This window comes from Anoplopoma fimbria, chromosome 13 (assembly GCF_027596085.1).
Source record: "Anoplopoma fimbria isolate UVic2021 breed Golden Eagle Sablefish chromosome 13, Afim_UVic_2022, whole genome shotgun sequence".
Taxonomy (NCBI): Eukaryota; Metazoa; Chordata; class Actinopteri; order Perciformes; family Anoplopomatidae; genus Anoplopoma; species Anoplopoma fimbria.
Window position 1 is genome coordinate 27,843,682 of NC_072461.1, and position 18,401 is coordinate 27,862,082.

At 39.7% G+C, this 18,401-nt stretch overlaps 1 protein-coding gene across 1 annotated transcript in view; it reads left to right on the top strand.

The window, feature by feature from the left end:
* Positions 1-4,373, top strand: part of ppic (peptidylprolyl isomerase C) — a 6,259-nt gene extending 1,886 nt beyond the window's left edge. The window contains exons 2-6 of the mRNA XM_054610498.1: positions 26-139; positions 686-779; positions 1,587-1,654; positions 1,785-1,901; positions 2,814-4,373. Of these exons, the coding sequence (XP_054466473.1) occupies positions 26-139; positions 686-779; positions 1,587-1,654; positions 1,785-1,901; positions 2,814-2,942 (522 nt within the window). The 3' untranslated portion in view covers positions 2,943-4,373. The remainder of the gene's footprint in view (positions 1-25; positions 140-685; positions 780-1,586; positions 1,655-1,784; positions 1,902-2,813) is intronic.
* Positions 4,374-18,401: the final 14,028 nt, after the last annotated feature.

Consider the following 18,401-nt stretch of genomic DNA (forward strand, 5'->3'; position numbering starts at 1 on the left):
GTGTGTGTGTGTGTGTGTGTGCCAGGTGTTCTTCGACATCACAGTAGCAGGTCACGAGGTCGGGCGGATCGTCGTCGGCCTTTTTGGGGAGGTCGTCCCACTCACTGTCAATAACTTTGTCTCCCTGGCAACCGGAGAGGTAGGCCGATTGTGTGCACACACACACACACACACACACACACACACACAAACACACAACACACAACACACAACAACACTATGACAGCTGTTTCCATTTCACATGTTTTTAGTTATATTTATTCACGATTTATATTCTTTAGACTCGTTCCTCAACTTTTCACGTATTTAATGCATCATTTATATTTCACTGGAAATATTTCCACAATGTATAATTGTGGAAATATTTAAATAATTCAAAAAATGAAGTATTTAAAAAAAATAAACTTTACCAGATGAGCCTGAATTTAACACAAAATCTGAGGTCAAAGTTGCAAATTATTTTGCAATTTCTTTTGAAATTAAATAAAGTTTGGTTTAGTTTGATTGTCTACTGCATGTTTATTCATTATATTTATTTCTTGTGTGCATATATTTTCACACTAAAAGCATTTAAAACGCTCGTCTTATCAAGCAAACATTTTATGTTTTTTGTAAACTACATCTAAAATCTTTCATTCAGTCTGTGATTTTATGCACAGTGATGTTTGTGTTCGTGTTTCTGCAGAAAGGTTACGGCTACAAAGGGACAAAGTTCCACAGAGTCATCAAGGACTTCATGATCCAGGGAGGAGACTTCACCGCCGGAGACGGAACCGGAGGTGAGACTCTTTAAATATCGACCTCAAAAGAATCAAAACGTCCACAGAAACTCTTCCAATGACACTTCATGAAAACATTGTGTTTCTCCTCAATACATCCAGTATATCAGGCTGTTGTCACACAGAGTTCATAGCTATACCTACAAAATACATGCACTGGAATTTAAATAATTATCCCTCGAAATCAATTCATATTTCATCAACGTGATTGCAAACAAGGAAGTAAAAAGACCACAAAAAGGGGGATTGGTGAAAGAAAAAAGGTCTTTCACTCAGGAGACCGATGTTCGTGTTTCACTTTAAAGGAGAAGTCAATATTCATTTATTTGCTACGTAACTACTGTAGTTAAGTAACCCCACTTCAGTAGTTACTTTAACCCAAACCACCATCTTTTGTTAAACCTAACTAAGTATTTCATGATCTTTTCCTAAACCTAACTGTTTCCTGTTAAGACAGAAGTTTATTTTGAAAAGACTGAATTCCTGTCACAAGCAGAAATTGACCTGTGTTGCTGGACCTTTGTAGAAAAACCAATGAAAAATGACTTTTTCTTCAGACATCATATGAAACATTGTATGAGGATACATTGAATAAATGCTCTGTTTCACACAGAGCTGTCAAACTCTTAAGAAGTGTTAAAGGGCCCATTGGTATCATATACATCAGTGTAGTACTTTAACTTCATGTGAAACAACGGTGTAAGATGCAAAAAGAAAGTTACAGAATGTAACAAAGATTTTTTTTTTAGATTTTAGTGCAAAAATCTGTCACCACCTGAACGTGACTAAAACTTTCCCTCCATCCAGGTCACAGCATCTATGGAACAACTTTTACAGATGAAAACTTCAAACTGAAGCATTTGGGAGCCGGCTGGGTGAGCTCACACATGTTTATTATATATATACACTCTGATTCTACTTTTTCTTGGCTATATGTCAAAATGATGTTGATTTTACAATGTATGGAATCAGGTCTCATTGTGTTCGTGTGTGTTCATGTACCAGGTGAGTATGGCGAACGCCGGTCCCGACACCAACGGGTCTCAGTTCTTCATCCTGGCTGCCAAAGCTCCGTGGCTGGATGGGAAACACGTGGTCTTTGGCAAAATCCTGGACGGGATGGTGAGTCGATATTTTCATTAATCTGCTGCATGATGACATTAAATTAAAAGGGATTAAATCATTGACAAAGATGTTACTGTGGAGTCTAGAATCTAAAGACAGACAAGAACACATTTAGGAAACAAAACCAACAGTTAGGTTTAGGGAACAAAACCAACAGTTAGGTTTAGGGAACAAAACAAAACCAAAAGACAACAAAACCAACAGTTTTTAGGGAACCAAAACCAACAGTTAGGTTTAGACAACAAAACCAACAGTTAGCTTTAGACAACTAAGTTACTTAACTCATGAATAAATTAATTCTTAAACCAAACAAACAAAAACTTACATTTCATTCACACGATCCACACGAGGTCAGCCCGCTTCCTGGTTCAAAAAGTTTTGCCACAGGTGAGCTGCTTCCTGTATAGATTCAAAGGCTCCGCCCACTCAGGAAGTAGTGCAGTCAAGCCCCGCCCCTCTCTTAAAGGGGATTCCTGTCATTAGTCTTTCCAAAAAGCTAAAACATGAAAAAACAACAATAAAATGTTACTTTTTACTCCACTACTTAAAAAACGTAAATATTGTACTTTTATCCGCAGAAGTAAAATTAATCCAGAAAAATCAGATATAATAGGGAAACATTTTACTGATCCATTAATATAACATCAATACTATTATTCTCTCAGTACATTTTGAAACATAGTTTTACTTCTGTACGGTTTTGAGTGCAGGACTTTTACTTGTATTGGAGTGTTTAAACAGTTTGGTATTTGTACTTTTACTGCAGTAAAGGATGTGAATACTTCTTCTACCACAGCCAGAACTGACACACAGCATCATAATGGATGAAATAACCAATCGTTGCTTGTTACAGACGATGTCCTACAATATAAAGCCTGTGTCTAACCTTCTGTCTGTCTCCTCTGGCAGTCGGTGGTTCACACCATCGAGCTCCAGGACACCAACGACAGGAACCTTCCGTACACCGAATGTGTGATCGTCAACAGCGGCCACATCCCCGTCAAAGAGCCCTTCGTGGTGGAGGTGGAGGGCTGGTAGACGGTTTATTATACATTATTAATAATCTGGTGATCCACCAGAAGTCCAGTTTGCCAAATTCACTTTTTCATATCATCACTTTTGCATGTTAACGAGCTAATGCAAGCAAGAAGGGCTCGGTATTGTGTGAAATGTTTTGGTACAGAGTTTGCTGTATTGATACCAAAACATTGACATTTTTAAGAAAGATATACATGATTCTCTTGTTTCTATGTCACAAACCTTGAGCTTATCTTAAACACAAAACATTTGAATGATCAGAAATGATGATTCAAATATGTAAACATTTGATCGAAGAGCCTGAACAAAACTAACAATTTAATCACGCAGTTTTAAATATATTTAAAACGTTTTTGATGCTGCTTTGGAGCATTTTTTTTTTTTGGTACCCAAAAACATATTAAGGGTTCAATACTCAGCTCTATTAGGAACATGGACGTCAACATGTTTACATGCTACCTGAGCATCTCGATGTTATGTGGAGCATGTTAAAATCTACCTGTAACATGCTAACTGTAGGCTTGCTAATGCTAGCATGCTAACAAACTTTCCTCTGATGGATTTTTACTGAGAGATACAATAAGTAATATATTCAGTTATTTAAACGGACATATCACACTAAACATGCCTAAACCCTGCTATTGTAAAAGTCGTCTAAGCAACACGGAAAAAACAGACAATTCGTGTCCCTGTACAAAAAACCAATAGGTTGCATATCGTTACTATTTCATTAACTGCCATCAGACTGTGTTGAAACTTCATGGAAACTTGCACTTCCAGAACAATGTAGCTCCTCTTTATGCTCTTATTGCCAACATATTTGCCAAATTTGTTCGCACTTTCTATGCATCTTGTCAATACCTAAATATCAATTTCAAACATATGCAAAAAAGACTAACTGTAGCAAGTGTCAAATGCCATTCTTGCACTTTGTTTTTTATCTTTTTATCATTGAAAATGAAGATTTCCATTCTAATGTTTTGATTAAAAAGAGATATTTTCTTCCTGATGCTTTATTATGCACCACATCATGTTTGCAAAAAATACAGCACAAATTGCACGAGAAGGAAAAAGTGTGGATATTAATACTGTAGCTGTCCTCTCAATAATGTTTTTAAATGTTGTACTTTGTGTCGGACGTGTGTTGTTAACCACTGTTACTAAATTCTGACTGTTATTGTTTAATCTTTTGTCATTGTTCCTTTAAATGTTATTGTTGTGATTTCAGTAAACACTAAACTGTCACGGTAGCATTATTATCTAGAGAAGTTATGACTGATATTCCTCATGTCACTGAAGTTAATGCAGCTTTTAAAACCTCTGTAACGAACATATCAGGAGTTCTGTTTTCATTATCTTTACAGTAACAGCAGAAGAAGAGTGCCAACAGGTGTGTTTTCTACAATGAACAATATGCTGTTGAAAAACTAATAAAAGACAATGTTAAATTATTTTGGTGTTTGATACGTCTATGTCCAATTTTCTGTTTTTCAGTCGTGTACTAGTTTCATTTCAGCGTTCAGGTGATCCTCGTCAACTCACTGACTCTTTTCACACCTGAAAGCCTGAACGGAGGTACATGTTTTTGGTACAATAGCTGTGTTTCCATCAACATATGTTTATGCATATATTGAAGTATCGCATTAGAGAAGTTTTGAAACGTCAATTGCCCCTTTGCTAAGCCCCGCTCTAAACACAGTCACACTGGCGTTACCTACTGGTCTGTGGAATGCCGTTTTAAAGCCTCAATTTTGGCATTTTCTTCGTCGCCATCTTGTTTTTTTGACCGTCGCCATCTTGTATTTTGACCATCACCATCTTGGTTATTGACCATCACCATCTTAGTTTTTGACCATCACCATTTTGGTTTTTCACCATCACCATCTCGGTTTTTGACCATTGCCATCTTGGTCGTTGCTGGCTTGGTTTCTAGCACCCAGGAGTGAAACTAGAGGCTGGAGCTAACTTCAACAGAACGCTGTATTCTCCTGGGGTACTAATACATATTCATATTTATACTATTATTTATATCATACAAACCGTTGTATGAAGATACCTTGCATGATGACATTACTGAAGGGCGTGAAATATGGCAAGCTATGATTGGTCTGTGACCAGCATGTTGTCGGTCTTGTCTCGGCAAGAATTTATGACTCTTTAATCTCCTGATTTGACACAAAGACGATCGTAACAGAGTGATATATCGTGTTGTCTGAACCCAGCATTGAGTACAGACACAAGACATGTTGCCTATTAAAAACTATGATAATCTGGATTACATGTGTCTTCCTCTCAAACATTTAAATTCGACATTCGAGACGTGATGGAGCCGCCAACTGGAACGCCTTTCAGCCAGATTCTGCAGATTAGCCTGAACATGCTTTGTGTGAAAACAATCAAAGCAGTCTTTTCCTTCAGACTCTAACTTTGTCCTGAATAATGCAGAGCCCCCTTCTTTTGTTTTTTGTCTCTCATTTGAGCCGGTTTCAGGGTCTGCGTGCCGCCGTTTGAGCAGCGTTGGCGTTAAACGGTGTAATTATCGTCGGTAAAAGGTGAAGCTGCAGAGGAAGGCCGAGAGCTGACAGCTGATCTCTCAGAGCTGACACAAAACTGCTGCTAATGAGAACTACAGCGGGTGATTTGTTTTCCCCTGTTCGACAACACATACACACATACATACACAGATACAAACTGATAAACACACACACACACACACACATACACACTGGGGAGGAAAACATCTCCGAACACAAAGGTCAAAGCCGAGCAGAAACCTCAGGAGGAAGACAGGAAGTCGACAGAAAACAGTGAAACACATCACCGTGGTCGGCTCTCGTCTCTGAAAATGTCGGATCTCCACAAATTAAGAAAATAATCCGGATTCTCACTTCTGTTTATTTCAAAGCAGCTGAAGGCGAACAGCAGTCGGAGACTCCGTTAATCTTTAAATCATCTGTATTTTTTCCAGAAAGCTGCATTTCGGTTTGATTTTGAGCTGAATTTGAATCTTTAAACACTTAACAACTGGTGGAGAGAGAATTCATACACTGTTACTGTTTGGTTTGGGAAACACAAATTTAAACCATTGACTGGACTGAAAACAAATAAAAACAAAATAAAATCATACAACTAAACGGATATTAATCTTCCACTCAAGGCACACGATGCAGATGTCAAATGGGACCAAAATAGGTTGTTTTCTAGTGCATTTAAATAACTTTATTTCAACATGTAGAAGGTCATAACAACATGATAAAAGGCTATTCAAACAACATTTATTCAACCTGGTTTTAGATGTATCCCTGTGTGAAGTCAAATTTATATTAAAGATGCGTGTACACTTCCTAAAATTAGCTCATGCTTAGGTTTGTTTTAGTGGTTGGAAATCTAGCACATTATGATAAAAGATCAACGGTTCATAAGTTATCTTATGAAAAACATACTCCTCATTGTTTATGCGTCTAGGAAAGTCCAGCAACACGTGTCAATTTCTGCAGTCTTTACAGGAAACATCGTAGGTATCTTCAGTTATGTGACAAATAAATAAACGTTGGCTTCTCGTTTCACATGGGGAACAAACATCGGTCTCTTGAAGGTTTGACCCGTCCTCTTACCCTGTATGGGTTATTTGTGGTCTATTAACTTCCTGGTTCATGACTACGTGGATCATTGATCTCATGTGATATCTCTGAATTACAGAGCATTAATTGTGTAGGAATAGCTTCAAACTCTGTACGAGGAACGGCCTGCCTGACTACAGGATGAAATGCATTTGTTTAAAGGCTGTTGAAACAACAGTTATATGAAACTTGTCAGTCATATCTCTCAGTGGGAAATCACATTTATGTTAAAGATGCATTTACACTTCTTAACCATTGCTCATGCTTAGCTTTTCAAAGAGGTAGTTTTAGTGGTTTCAAATCCAGCAGATCATGATAAACGATGGCCCGGATGTGATTCATTGGTTTTAACGTTTTTTTAAAAACCCTTCAACTTTCTATTGTCCCCCTGTAACACTTACAGAGTATGAGAGTTTAAGGATGTGAAATGTATCTGTTTGTGTCTCTCCTGTTTGAAACGTCTCAGCTGACTCTATATTTTCTGTCCGCTGTAGTTTTATTTTTCCTCCGGACCTCCAGCTGAGACGGACGGACGGACGGACGGACAAACCAGCACCTTAAACGTCTCACCGACACTCTCCTCAGCACGCTGCGATAGAAAAAAGAAAGAGAAACCTTCTCTTCTCTTCTCCGTTTGTCAGCCGATATAACAAGACTGTCTGAACCCGACGAACCAGCAGAGACGCAGCGCTGAGAGGACGGAGGAGAGGAAACAGGAAAGAGATGGAGAGGAGGAGGAGAGAGAGAGAAAGAGAAAGTGGTGGTGGGTTTTTAAATGGTCCGGAGGGATGCGTGTCGAGGAGGAGGAGGGAGGAATAGGGAGGAATAGGGAGGAAGGGGGAGGAAGGGGGAGGAGGCTCCCACAGCGACTGCAAGTTGTTATATTGGGGATCTGTTAGTGGATCAATGAAAAGAGAAAGAAAGAGAAAGAGAAAGAGGGAGAGAGGCTGTGTGGAAGGATGACAGGCCTCATTACCACCAAACCTCAGACAGTGATGCTTCTCTCCGTGTGTGTGTGTGTGTGTGTGTGTGTGTGTGTGTGTGTGTGTCATGTGTGTGTGTTTGCACATGTATTCAGTGTGTATTCCCATGCTAGCGGACGCCTATTCACATGCATGAGTGTGTGTTTGTGCAGGACTGTCTATTCTTTATCTCGCTGCATTATAGTGTATATGTGTGTGTGTGTGTGTGTGTGATTGTGATGTGTGTGTGTGTGTGTGTGTGTGTGTGTGTGTGTGTGTGTGTGTGTGTGTGTGTGTGTGTGTGTGTGTGTGTGTGTGTGTGTGTGCTCCCTGCAGGCCTCTGTAAGAGGAGGATGATGGGACAGAGTTGTTTAAAGGTCAGCAGCAAACACATCATCAGACTGAAGGAGCTGCCCTGAGAGCTAACGGCTAACCTGCACACAACCACAAAATAACCGCAGCACAACTAACACACAACTAACACACAACTAACACACAACTAACACACAACTCTTTCATACACACATTTCTTCTTCTAACTTGTGATTTTATTCCAGAGCGACGTCCATTTTTCTCTGCTTTTGAACCGCGATTAAAGGCATCAACCATCAGTTGTATTCAAAACAACACTATAGTGTAAAAGAACATGGAGGCTCCTTGTTCTGAACCAGGACGTCAAAAACTTTATTACTCCTTTCAACCTTAACAAAGGCAGCACAAACCAGATCAGATCTATTAATACATCGAATTATCGTCAAGTCATCACTCTGAACCACAAATGACAACTTCATGGTGGGGCTAGACGTAAAGTCAGAGGACCGACGGTCGGTATGATTCATCCTCTTGGGAACACGAATATCTGAACCAAATTTCATTACAAACCATCCAATAGTTGTTGAGATATTTCCATCTGGACCAAAGTGGAAAACACCTTCTCACTCCAAACTTATGTCAAATACTGCTGATTGGTCATCGCCCCTTGGCATCGGAGATCCATGCTCTTGGTCTCCATGTAGTGTTAGTTTTCAACGTATTCAGCGCATATTTGTACGCATAATGTCCTTTCAAAATAATCTTCTGTCTTCACAGGAAGTTAGCTCGTCAGATTAGCAACTCATTCACCGACTGAGTAAGGACTTACGTGACTAACAACTCTTAGTTTAGCTCGGGACAGGAACGGTGGTCTCCTAGTTGAAAGTCCTGTGTTTGTTTGACCCGTCCACCTACTCTCCCGCCCTGAACAGACTCTCAAATGCAATTTAAATCCACTAAAGCAGAATGTGACTTTTCATTTAATAATATGAAAGCTTGGTGCTTCACATACAGCCACTAAAGGGGGCATTCGAGTGTCGGGAGTTCGTCCGGTTGAAGTGGCTGACTAACTGATTCGTGCGTAGAGCCTCTATATTGGCTGAACGCATTGTTAATGAACATCATATTCTTTGTTTTGCTGAATGATCCAGGATATAAAAGTTCAGATCTCAAGTTCCTCTCAAACTTTAACTGTGACCCAAAGAGTTGTTTCATTGGAAGTTCTGCCAGAATGTGTGTGATCAGGCAGCCGGTCTAAAGTCTGAACTCTCCAAGTAGGACTGAAGTTGGTGGACTGAACATGCTGTTAGCGTCTGTATCGTTCTAACAGAGCAAAGTCATTTTCACATTTTTTCTGTATTGAATGGTTTTCTCTCCAAGCCTGGAAGTTTTTGGATTGAAAATCAATCCAAAAACTTTGGAAGGGAAAATGGTCTCCGGTAAAACAACGTACTGTAGTTTGAACTCAGATCTTTCAGCCGTTTAAAGTCAAAGTGTTTTCTTTTTCTAAAAAGTACACGGTAACTTTACAAAGTACATAAGCTGATTTGTCAGAGCTATTTATGGAGAACTACTTTTTAAAGGTCAAGTCTGGATACTTATGAGTGTTTCAGGTCTGAATGCTGATCATTAAAAAGCGTATTCTTTTTTTAAATTACCAAGTTGTTTCATTGCAGAAACCTAATTGTTAAATATTCAATAAATATAAAAAAAAGTTGTGAGGCCTTTAAAGACCTGTCTGTCACTGTATCGTTTATTTTTTTTTATATTTAGGAACTTGACACTTTAATGGTTTTACTTTTAAGCCTAAAAAAAAAATGTCTTTTCTGTCCTGTCTGAGAAAATGAGAACACGACGTTGTTGCTATTGGAAGTATTTCCATTTTGGTAACATTTTCTGTGACACAAACGTCTATAATACATTACCTATACAATACATACCATATAATACGCTATAATCTGTTTAAAGCATTGTATAATTTTAGTCATAAATATTCATTATTCTTTATAACAATAATTATAGCAATTACAAATTAGTATCAGAATACTTCATAATATTTGGTCACTCACTGACATTTATTTTTATAAGGATCACAGTCTTTTATAACTCCCATAGTCATACATTTTAATCTTTTTTTTTACAATAATTATAATCACTGTTATACTTAATTATAATGTCATACTCTAAGTGGTCATTGTTTGCTTTAAGTAAATTTAAAAAATATCAATAAATCAATGCAAGAGGAACACAAAAAGGGATGCAATTTACTGGGATTCTTTCTACTTGTAGTAAAACATTGATGCTGATATCTCCCGATTTCTTCTCCTCACCTCCACCAACATCAACGCCCATCATGTGCACATCCTCTACCTTCACGTCGGCCATATTGACCCGACGGTAACGCCGTTGATGCCTCGCCCTCCTCTACAGCGACAATCATCACCTCCCTTCCTGCTTTTCCTTCCTCCTCCTCTCTGACTGCAATTAGAGCGAGGAATAATCATATTGACAGGGCTGACAGGTTCGGGGCAGGAGAGCGGGAACATGAATAGTATCATGTGTCAAAGGCAGAGCGAGGAGGAGGAGGAGGAGGAGCAGGAGGAGGTCACATATATCACTGTGTCTTATTATAGCTTTGATATTATGACAATGACACACAGTCAATTCAAATTCAGAATCACTGAGGCCACCAGGTCCAGTAGACGCCCAGGAATTAGTCTGCTGACATTTCTACACGGACATATTGACATCTAACACAGAACGGACTGAGACTAACGCTCTACTGAATTATATATCGACGTACACGAGACATTAAACTGTTTTTATAGCACGATGATTGGCAGGCAGGTGTCTGTTGAAAAAACTGAATTAGTTTTTTGGGGAAAAATGCTGGTTTGAGATCTAAAAAACAGGAATCGGTTTCATCTCAGGACAGAGAATAAGTTCAGGACATGTTTAGCGTAGCTTAGCACAAAGACTGGAAGCGGGGGGAAACTGCTAGCCTAGCTCCATCAAAAGTGAAAGAATTTAGTTTAATTTAACAGACTTATTACATAAATTTGAGCAGTGGTGAGCTAGCTGATTTAATCATCGCCGAAAGTTTTTGGAGCTCCACGACAAAAGGCTCAGTTCAGAGGCAGATTTCGTTTAAAGAAACTATGTTTGTTAAGTGAAAAGAAACTATGTTTGTTAAGTGAAAGTGAAACTTCTTTTTTCAGTTCAGTTTGTTTGTCTGTTTGTTAGCAAGATAACAGAAAAAGCTACTGGGCCAATATTCATGAAACCTTGGTGGAAGGGTGCAGCATGGGCCAATGAAGAACTGGACCATATTTAGTCCATATTTGGACTAAGGAGGAGTGATACCCTGCTTTATGGTCTGTTTGACTCTAAATGGAGCATCATTTACTAAATGAACATCATGCTGTATTGAAGAAGACTTGAAACTAGAGATTGAGACCATAAACTCATGTTTACAATGTTTACTGAGGGAATAAATCAAGAGAGAAGTAGAGTCATTTTCTCATAGACTTCTATACAACCAGAGGAGTCGCCCCCTGGTGGACAGGAGAGAGAATGCAGCTTTAAGACAGGAAGCTTTGGCTTCACCTTCCAGAACTGAACAGAAGATATTGCATTAATACCACTGAGTACTACTGTGATCTTCTGATGCTTTGCTTTAAATGCACTGTTAGCTTCCTGATCAATGCTTTTACATTTCTAGTTATGCAAAGTTGGTATTGCCTTTTTGTAACCTGCAATAAAAACCAAAAAGCCAACTAATTCTCAACCGTTTTCATAAGATTTTCCAGCTGTCCTTCTTAATAAGAATGAATGAATTATACACAAACTAACTGTTTACGTTTGGGTTAATAGCAGTAAAACGTATTTATTCTTAACTACATGCATTCATTCTCCAGCGAGCCTTATTTATATTCAGTCTGACACTAAAAGCTTTTTTTTTTTTCATACACGCTTGCATTAAACCCCAAATTCCTCTCTCTGTATGCATTTCACCAATTGTCCAGTAATGTTTTCTCCCATCTGTATGCATTCCTGCATTAAAAGCCTCATTACGCCTCCTCTTCTTCTCCCACCCTCACTTATTAAACACCATTTCCCACCTTTTGTTTCTCTTCTTTTTTTTTAACTACATGCATTTCCACCATTAAAAAGCTAATTTTCTGACAACCTCCCTCCCATATATATGCATTGCCGCGCTGAAGCCTAATTTTTCTACTTTCTCTGCGCCTCCTCTCCTCTCGGGCTCCATCAGTCCGAAAGGAGCCGCCCGGGGAAATCGTTAGCGCTCCTTCTCTTTAAATTGGGGAGGTGGACGGCAGGTGAACATCGCATTGATCGCCCTCTCAAGGCCTCTTTCTCTCCCCCTCTCTTGCATCCCTCACCACCAATTGTCTGGCCTTTACTCCCCCTGCCTCCCCCTCCTCTCCTCACATCACCGCCAATTGCCGGCCATTTTTCCCCCTCTATCTCTTCCTTCTTTCTTTTCTTCGGATGCTAGCGGAGGTCACAAATTTACAAGAGGGAGTGGAGGGGCAGGGGTGGTGTTGCTGTCTATCTGTCTAACAACCACCATCATGGGGCGGAAAACAGAGATATGCGGGGGAGGGGATGGGATGGGGGGAGGCAGCAGGGGGTTATGGGACAGAGACGGTGGGTGGCTTGGGAGGGGGGGTCAGAGTAAACATAGTGATGATTTCCCCTGAGTTTCGTTCATCCGGACCGATGAGGAGGCAGAGAGACAGTGAGAGAAAAGGGGGGGGAGAGAGAGCAGCTGCTGTCCTGTCACCGTCGGCAACTGTAACCGCGGTGACACCTCCTCCTCCTCCTCTTCTTCACAAGGAGAGAGAGAAAAGAAAGAGGGATGCTGCGAGAAAAATCGAAATGCTGACACACACACGAACACGCCGGACAGCCGGCCTCCTCGGACGCCTCTCATCGTCCAATTAGAGGAGGGATTCCTGTCTCACACATCATTTTCTTTAAAGTACTTATTTGTTTTGTTTTTTTCCACTTTTTCTTCTTGTTTTTACATTCATGGCTGCGTGAAATGTTCTTTCATTTATCATCCAACTCGTTCATGAGTTTTTAAACTAAAACCAAGAGTTGTGGAGCCACACGGTCAGATCACTAACGCTCATTGTAGAGAAAACTGTAGGAAGTATTGGACACAGGTAAATGTTGACATGATGGTGGCACTACAGGTGAAAGTCAGAGGCTCACAAAAATTAGTAGAATTCATCCTCCAGGGAACATGAATGTCCGAACCAAATTTAATGGCAAACCACGCAATATTTTTTGAGAAATTTGACAAATAAACACATATGTCACCCTCATGTTGGCGCTAACAGAAGTCAGAGGACCATGAAAGTCGGTAGGATTCATCCACTGTGGAACATGAATGGCTGACTCAGATCTCATGACAATCCATCCAACAGTTGTTGAGATATTTCACTAAAACCTCAAATGTAAACCTCCTGGTGGCCCTACAGGAAAGGTTGGAGGCTCACCAATGTCAGTAGGATTCATCCTCTGGGGAACATGAATGTCTGAACCAAATTTCTTGGCAAACCATTCAGTAGTTGTTGAGATATTTCAGTCAGGACCGAAGGACAGATTGTCGTCACCAGCGTAAGTGTACTTTGACTGCTATGAGTAATATTAGTAGTAGGGGTGGTGGTGAAGGTATAAAGTAGTAGTAGTAGTAGTAGTAGTAGTAGTAGTAGTAGTAGTAGTAGTAGTAGTAGTAGTAGTAGTAGTAGGTAGTAGTAGTAGTAGAGTAGTAGTAGATGTAGTAGTAGAGTCCGTAGTAGTAGACACAGAAAGGTATAAAGTAGTAGTTGCTTCAGTTAAAACAATGAGCAGTTACAGTAGTGGTAGTAATAGCAGTAATAGTACAATCTGTAGAAACATAGCTAGTACTGTAGTATTAGTAGTAATGGTTGCAGTACTAGTAGTAGAAGTAGTAGAAGTACTAGAAGTAGTAGTAGCAGGAGTAGTAGAGTCAGTAGCAGTACACACAAAACGATGTAAAGTCGTAGTTGTGGTGGTAAAAGCAGTAATAGTACCATCAGTAGAAAGAGAGCAATCAGTCATAGTACTGTAGTATTAGTAGTAATGGTCAGAGTACTAGTAGTAGTAGTAGTAGTAGTAGTAGTAGTAGTACTAGTAGTAGTAGTAGTAGTAGTAGTAGTAGTAGTCGCTGCAGTATTTGTAGTAACAGTAAGAATCATTTTAGTCCATTTTTCGTTTTCACTGTACTCTCTCTCTCTCCTCCTCATCTGTCCTTTTTCTCTTCCTATCTCACCCCTTCTCTCCCTCTGAAACTAATTAGCAGTGAAGTCTGGAGCAGAGGGAGGAGGGAGGAGGGAGGAGGGAGGAGGGAGGAGGGAGGAGGGAAGGAGACATGAAGAACGAGAGGAGGGCTGAGAAACCAGAGGAGGTGTGAAGGAGAAGAAGAAGAAAAGAAAAGATCGTAAAAAGTGTAAAGAAATATGCTGAAAGCTGAGAAACAATAAATAAAGAAGTATGATGGAGAGATGAGGCTGGTTCTGAACCAGTCCCAGTGTAGTCCTGATCCTCTATAGACCTCCATCAGTAAACCAGACCATCAGAGAGAAGATCGTCTGTTTCTATAAAGTTATTCTTAAAGCTCGTCATCGGAGCCACCGGGTCGGATTCTGGAGAAACCAGATGAAATCATGAAGGTTCACCAGAAACTCTCCAGACAGAGACCAGTCCACCGTGGACAGACCCAGATCCAGCAGAGACCAGTCCACCGTGGACAGACCCAGATCCAGCAGAGACCAGTCCACCGTGGACAGACCCAGATCCGGCTTCAACTCAGCCTTCGACCTGCAGTCGGAGCTCCGGAGGGCGGAGGCAGAGCTCAGCTCCCGGCAGAAGCAGCATCCGGTCTCCTCCACCAGGAGCAGAGCTTCTCCTCTCTGGGAGTCAACACCAACACCACGCTGCTGGAGACCAAGACTGTATTGATGGACCCCCTGGAGTAAAGGGAGTCACAGGAGAACCAGAACCAGGACTGAGTGGGTCAGACTGTCCCTGCTGTAGTAAAATGTGAGGTTTTCTAAAGGGACTCTGGTGCTCTGAAACCACTGTAGTCCACAGGGACCGCCAGAATCAACACAGAATGAAAGTTCCTTGCAGTAACTTAAAGTAAGAGTATGCAAGTATAATCCTCAAAATGTTTTTAAACCCAAACCACTGTCTTTTCCTGAACCTAACTAAGTGGCTGTGAAGAAGGAAGTTTATTTTGAAAAGACTGTATTAATTAAACGAGGGCAAATTAACACATTTTTGCTGGACTTTCGTAAGAAAATGCAAAATACATGACATATGAACAGTTGTATGAAGATCCGTTCAAGGAGACCTTTATGAGAAAGGCGACCATCATCATCCTTTGTAGATTCCTCAGATCTCAGTTATTGGAAATAAATAAATGTTATTACTGATAAAAATCACAAAAAACCTGAACTCTCCGTTTTGTTCTTTTTGAATGAACTCTTCATGTCGTCTTATCTGTTTGTATCCCAGACGACACGCTCTTGTTGAAACTGAAACCACCTACAGAGAGAGAGGAGCGTTTTTTAACATGATGGACCTCTCTCTCTCCCCCCCTCTCAGTGGGATGGATGGATTTTTCGTCCTCCTCCATCTCTCTTATTGTTTTCACACAGCAGCAGGACGAGCTGCTTCACTGGATGGTAACCTTAACGCCCTGTGGACGAGTATGAGTGTGTGTGTGATCTGTACTCTCAGCAGGAGGTCTGAGGATCAAACACACACACACACACACACACACACACACACACACACACACACACACACACACACACACACACACACACACACACACACACACAGTGATAAATGCCGGCTGGCAGCAGATCAATGATGCCAAACTTTGCTTGAGCAAACAGCGATCCATAAAGAGGACTAACACTACGTTTGTTTTAGTAGATTCAGATTGTCGTCTTTGTTTCTGTTTCTCTTTCCTTTCACATTTAATCGTTGTCTTTTTAATGTTCTTATCTCAAAGATTTTTTACCGAGTATATTTGTTTTATTACTCGTCAAAATATCTCCTAACACTTAATATAACACACAATTGCCTAACAAGTAACATTTCAGTATTTTTTTTAAAGACAATGCATCTTGAATATCTCGTTTATAATTTCCTAATATTAGTTGAATAAATCTCAAAATAAGTTTTCACAGCTGATTTAAAGATCTGGTTTTATTTTTAAATCCTAAATATTAAGTGTTACTTCAGCAAATCTCACCAAGTTGTATTCATTTTTTTTTTTTTACATATTTAAGTGTTTTTTCCAGCTTGGCTGAGGTGGATAAATTGGTTTATCAGAAAAAGCAAAATCCAACAAAATGCAACGTAAACAGAAAAAGTAAATGTGGAGCAATGAGGAGTAACTTTATATATTTAATGAGGCATTAGATATGTGCTATGTTTTGAAACAAAAATGTGAACATTTGATAAAGTCAGGTTGAAAATTATTGTTTCATTTTGTTGAAATATCAGTCAAATGTTTTTACTGAAGGAATTTTGAATATCTCTTTATATCACTCCATAAACCAGGAAATACTGTCAGCAGCCATTTAAAAAATCAATTTTCTCCATGTTTTTACTCATAAAATGTTGTATAAATCAGGTTATGAATGATATATGAACAAACCCCTCTGTAGAAACCTTCAGAATATAGAGAGGAATGAAGCTGTAAAGTTTGGTGTATGTAAGAGCTACTGAAGTGGAGATTTATGGATCAGAGTCTGAGAAAAAACTCATTTAGAGAAAACGTCCTTTAAAGAAATGTTTAGTTAAATTACATACATGTTGAAGACTCTACAGGTGAATAGGGTAAAAAAATAACTAATAGATATCAACATGAAACTTCACCAGTTGATTACTGTTTATATATGCAAATGAGGCGTTATGTAATGGTGACTTTTGTTGAATTTAGGAGAAATCTACAGTTGAAAATAGACAAAGTAATAAAATAAATTTTTTCTTTCCTCTAGTCTGAAAGAAGACTCCCTCCATGTTTTCTCTTTGCAGTTCTTTCATGTCTTCTTTCTTTCTTTCTTTTCTAAATTCACCCGTCTCTCTTCTCTTCAAACAGACGTCTCTTCGTCTCTTCTAATACGATCATCTCTCTTTTTTTAAACGGTTTTATTCCTCCGTTCGTCTCCTTTGATCTTCAAACCGAGTCCGTCTCTTCTTCTTCTCTTTCTCTATTTTATGCTTTGATGACTCTGTCGTTTCTCGGAGGTGAAGCCAGACTGATGGCGCTTCTTCTTCTTCTTCTTCTTCTTCTTCTTCTTCTTCTTCTTCTTCTTCTTCTTCTTCTTCTTCTTCTTCTTCTCTCTGGACTTTGTCATTTAATTAAATGTGTGATTACATTCTTCCTCTTTTTCATACTTATTTATCTCTTTATTTAAATCTTTTCATTTTCTTCTTCTCTTTCTCTCCTCTAATGTCCCGCATCATAATTTACCCCTTTTTCTTCATCTTTTCTTTCCTCTTGTCATTTCCTTCCTCTTCCATCTTCTTCTTCTCTTTTTTCGTCATCCCACCTTCTTCTTCTTCTTCTTCTTCTTCTTCTTCTTCTTCTTCTTCTTCTTCTTCTTCTTCTTCTTCTTCTTCGTTCTAAGCTTCCATTCTTCTTCTAACCTCCCTCTCTCTTTATCTCCCTTCCTCTCAGCTTTCTATTACTTTTCCTTCCCCTTGCTTTCCCTCTCTTCTGCTTCCTCTTTCTCCAAATATTTCCTCTGTTTTAATTCCTCCTTTCCACGTTCTCATCTACTTTTCATTTCCTCATTTCTCTTCTCCTCCTCCTTCATTTTTAATTTTCCCTTCCTCTCATATTTGACTCTCTTGCTTCCACATCTTTCTTCTTCTCTTCCCTTTTCCAACTCATGTTCTCCCCCACGTTTTCTCCATTTTTTCCCTTCTTTCCTCCTTCTTTCTTTCCCCCTTCCTACTCCCCATTCTTTCCCTTTTCTTTTTCTATCCTCCTGTCTCCTTATGTCCTCCCCTCCTTGATTCCTCTTTCATTTTATCCTCACCTTCTTTCCTCTTCTTCTTTCTTTTCTGCACATATTTCTCGCCTCCTTGTTTCCTTGTTTTTTCTACTTCCCCTCTCTTCCCTATTTTTCCTCCCCACCTTCTTATTCATCCTTCCTCCCTCTCATCATCTTGTTCCTCCTCATTTCTCCTCTTTTCATTTTTCATTATCCTCCCTTTCTCTTTTATTTTCCTCCTCATGTCCTCTTCCCCCTTCATCCTTTTCTCCACTTTAACTCCTCCTAATTTCCTCTTCTTCTCCTCCCCTAGTTGCTCTTTTATCTCCCCTCCCTCCTCCTCCTCCTCCTCCTCCTCCTCTCTCCCTCCGTCCGTCAGATGTTGTTTAAAAAGCGGAGCTGCAGTTTGATGGTTAAAACGCTGGCAAATCGATACCTTCACACATGACAGAACGCCGGCGGACGACCAGGACGGAGGGCGAGCGAGGAAAG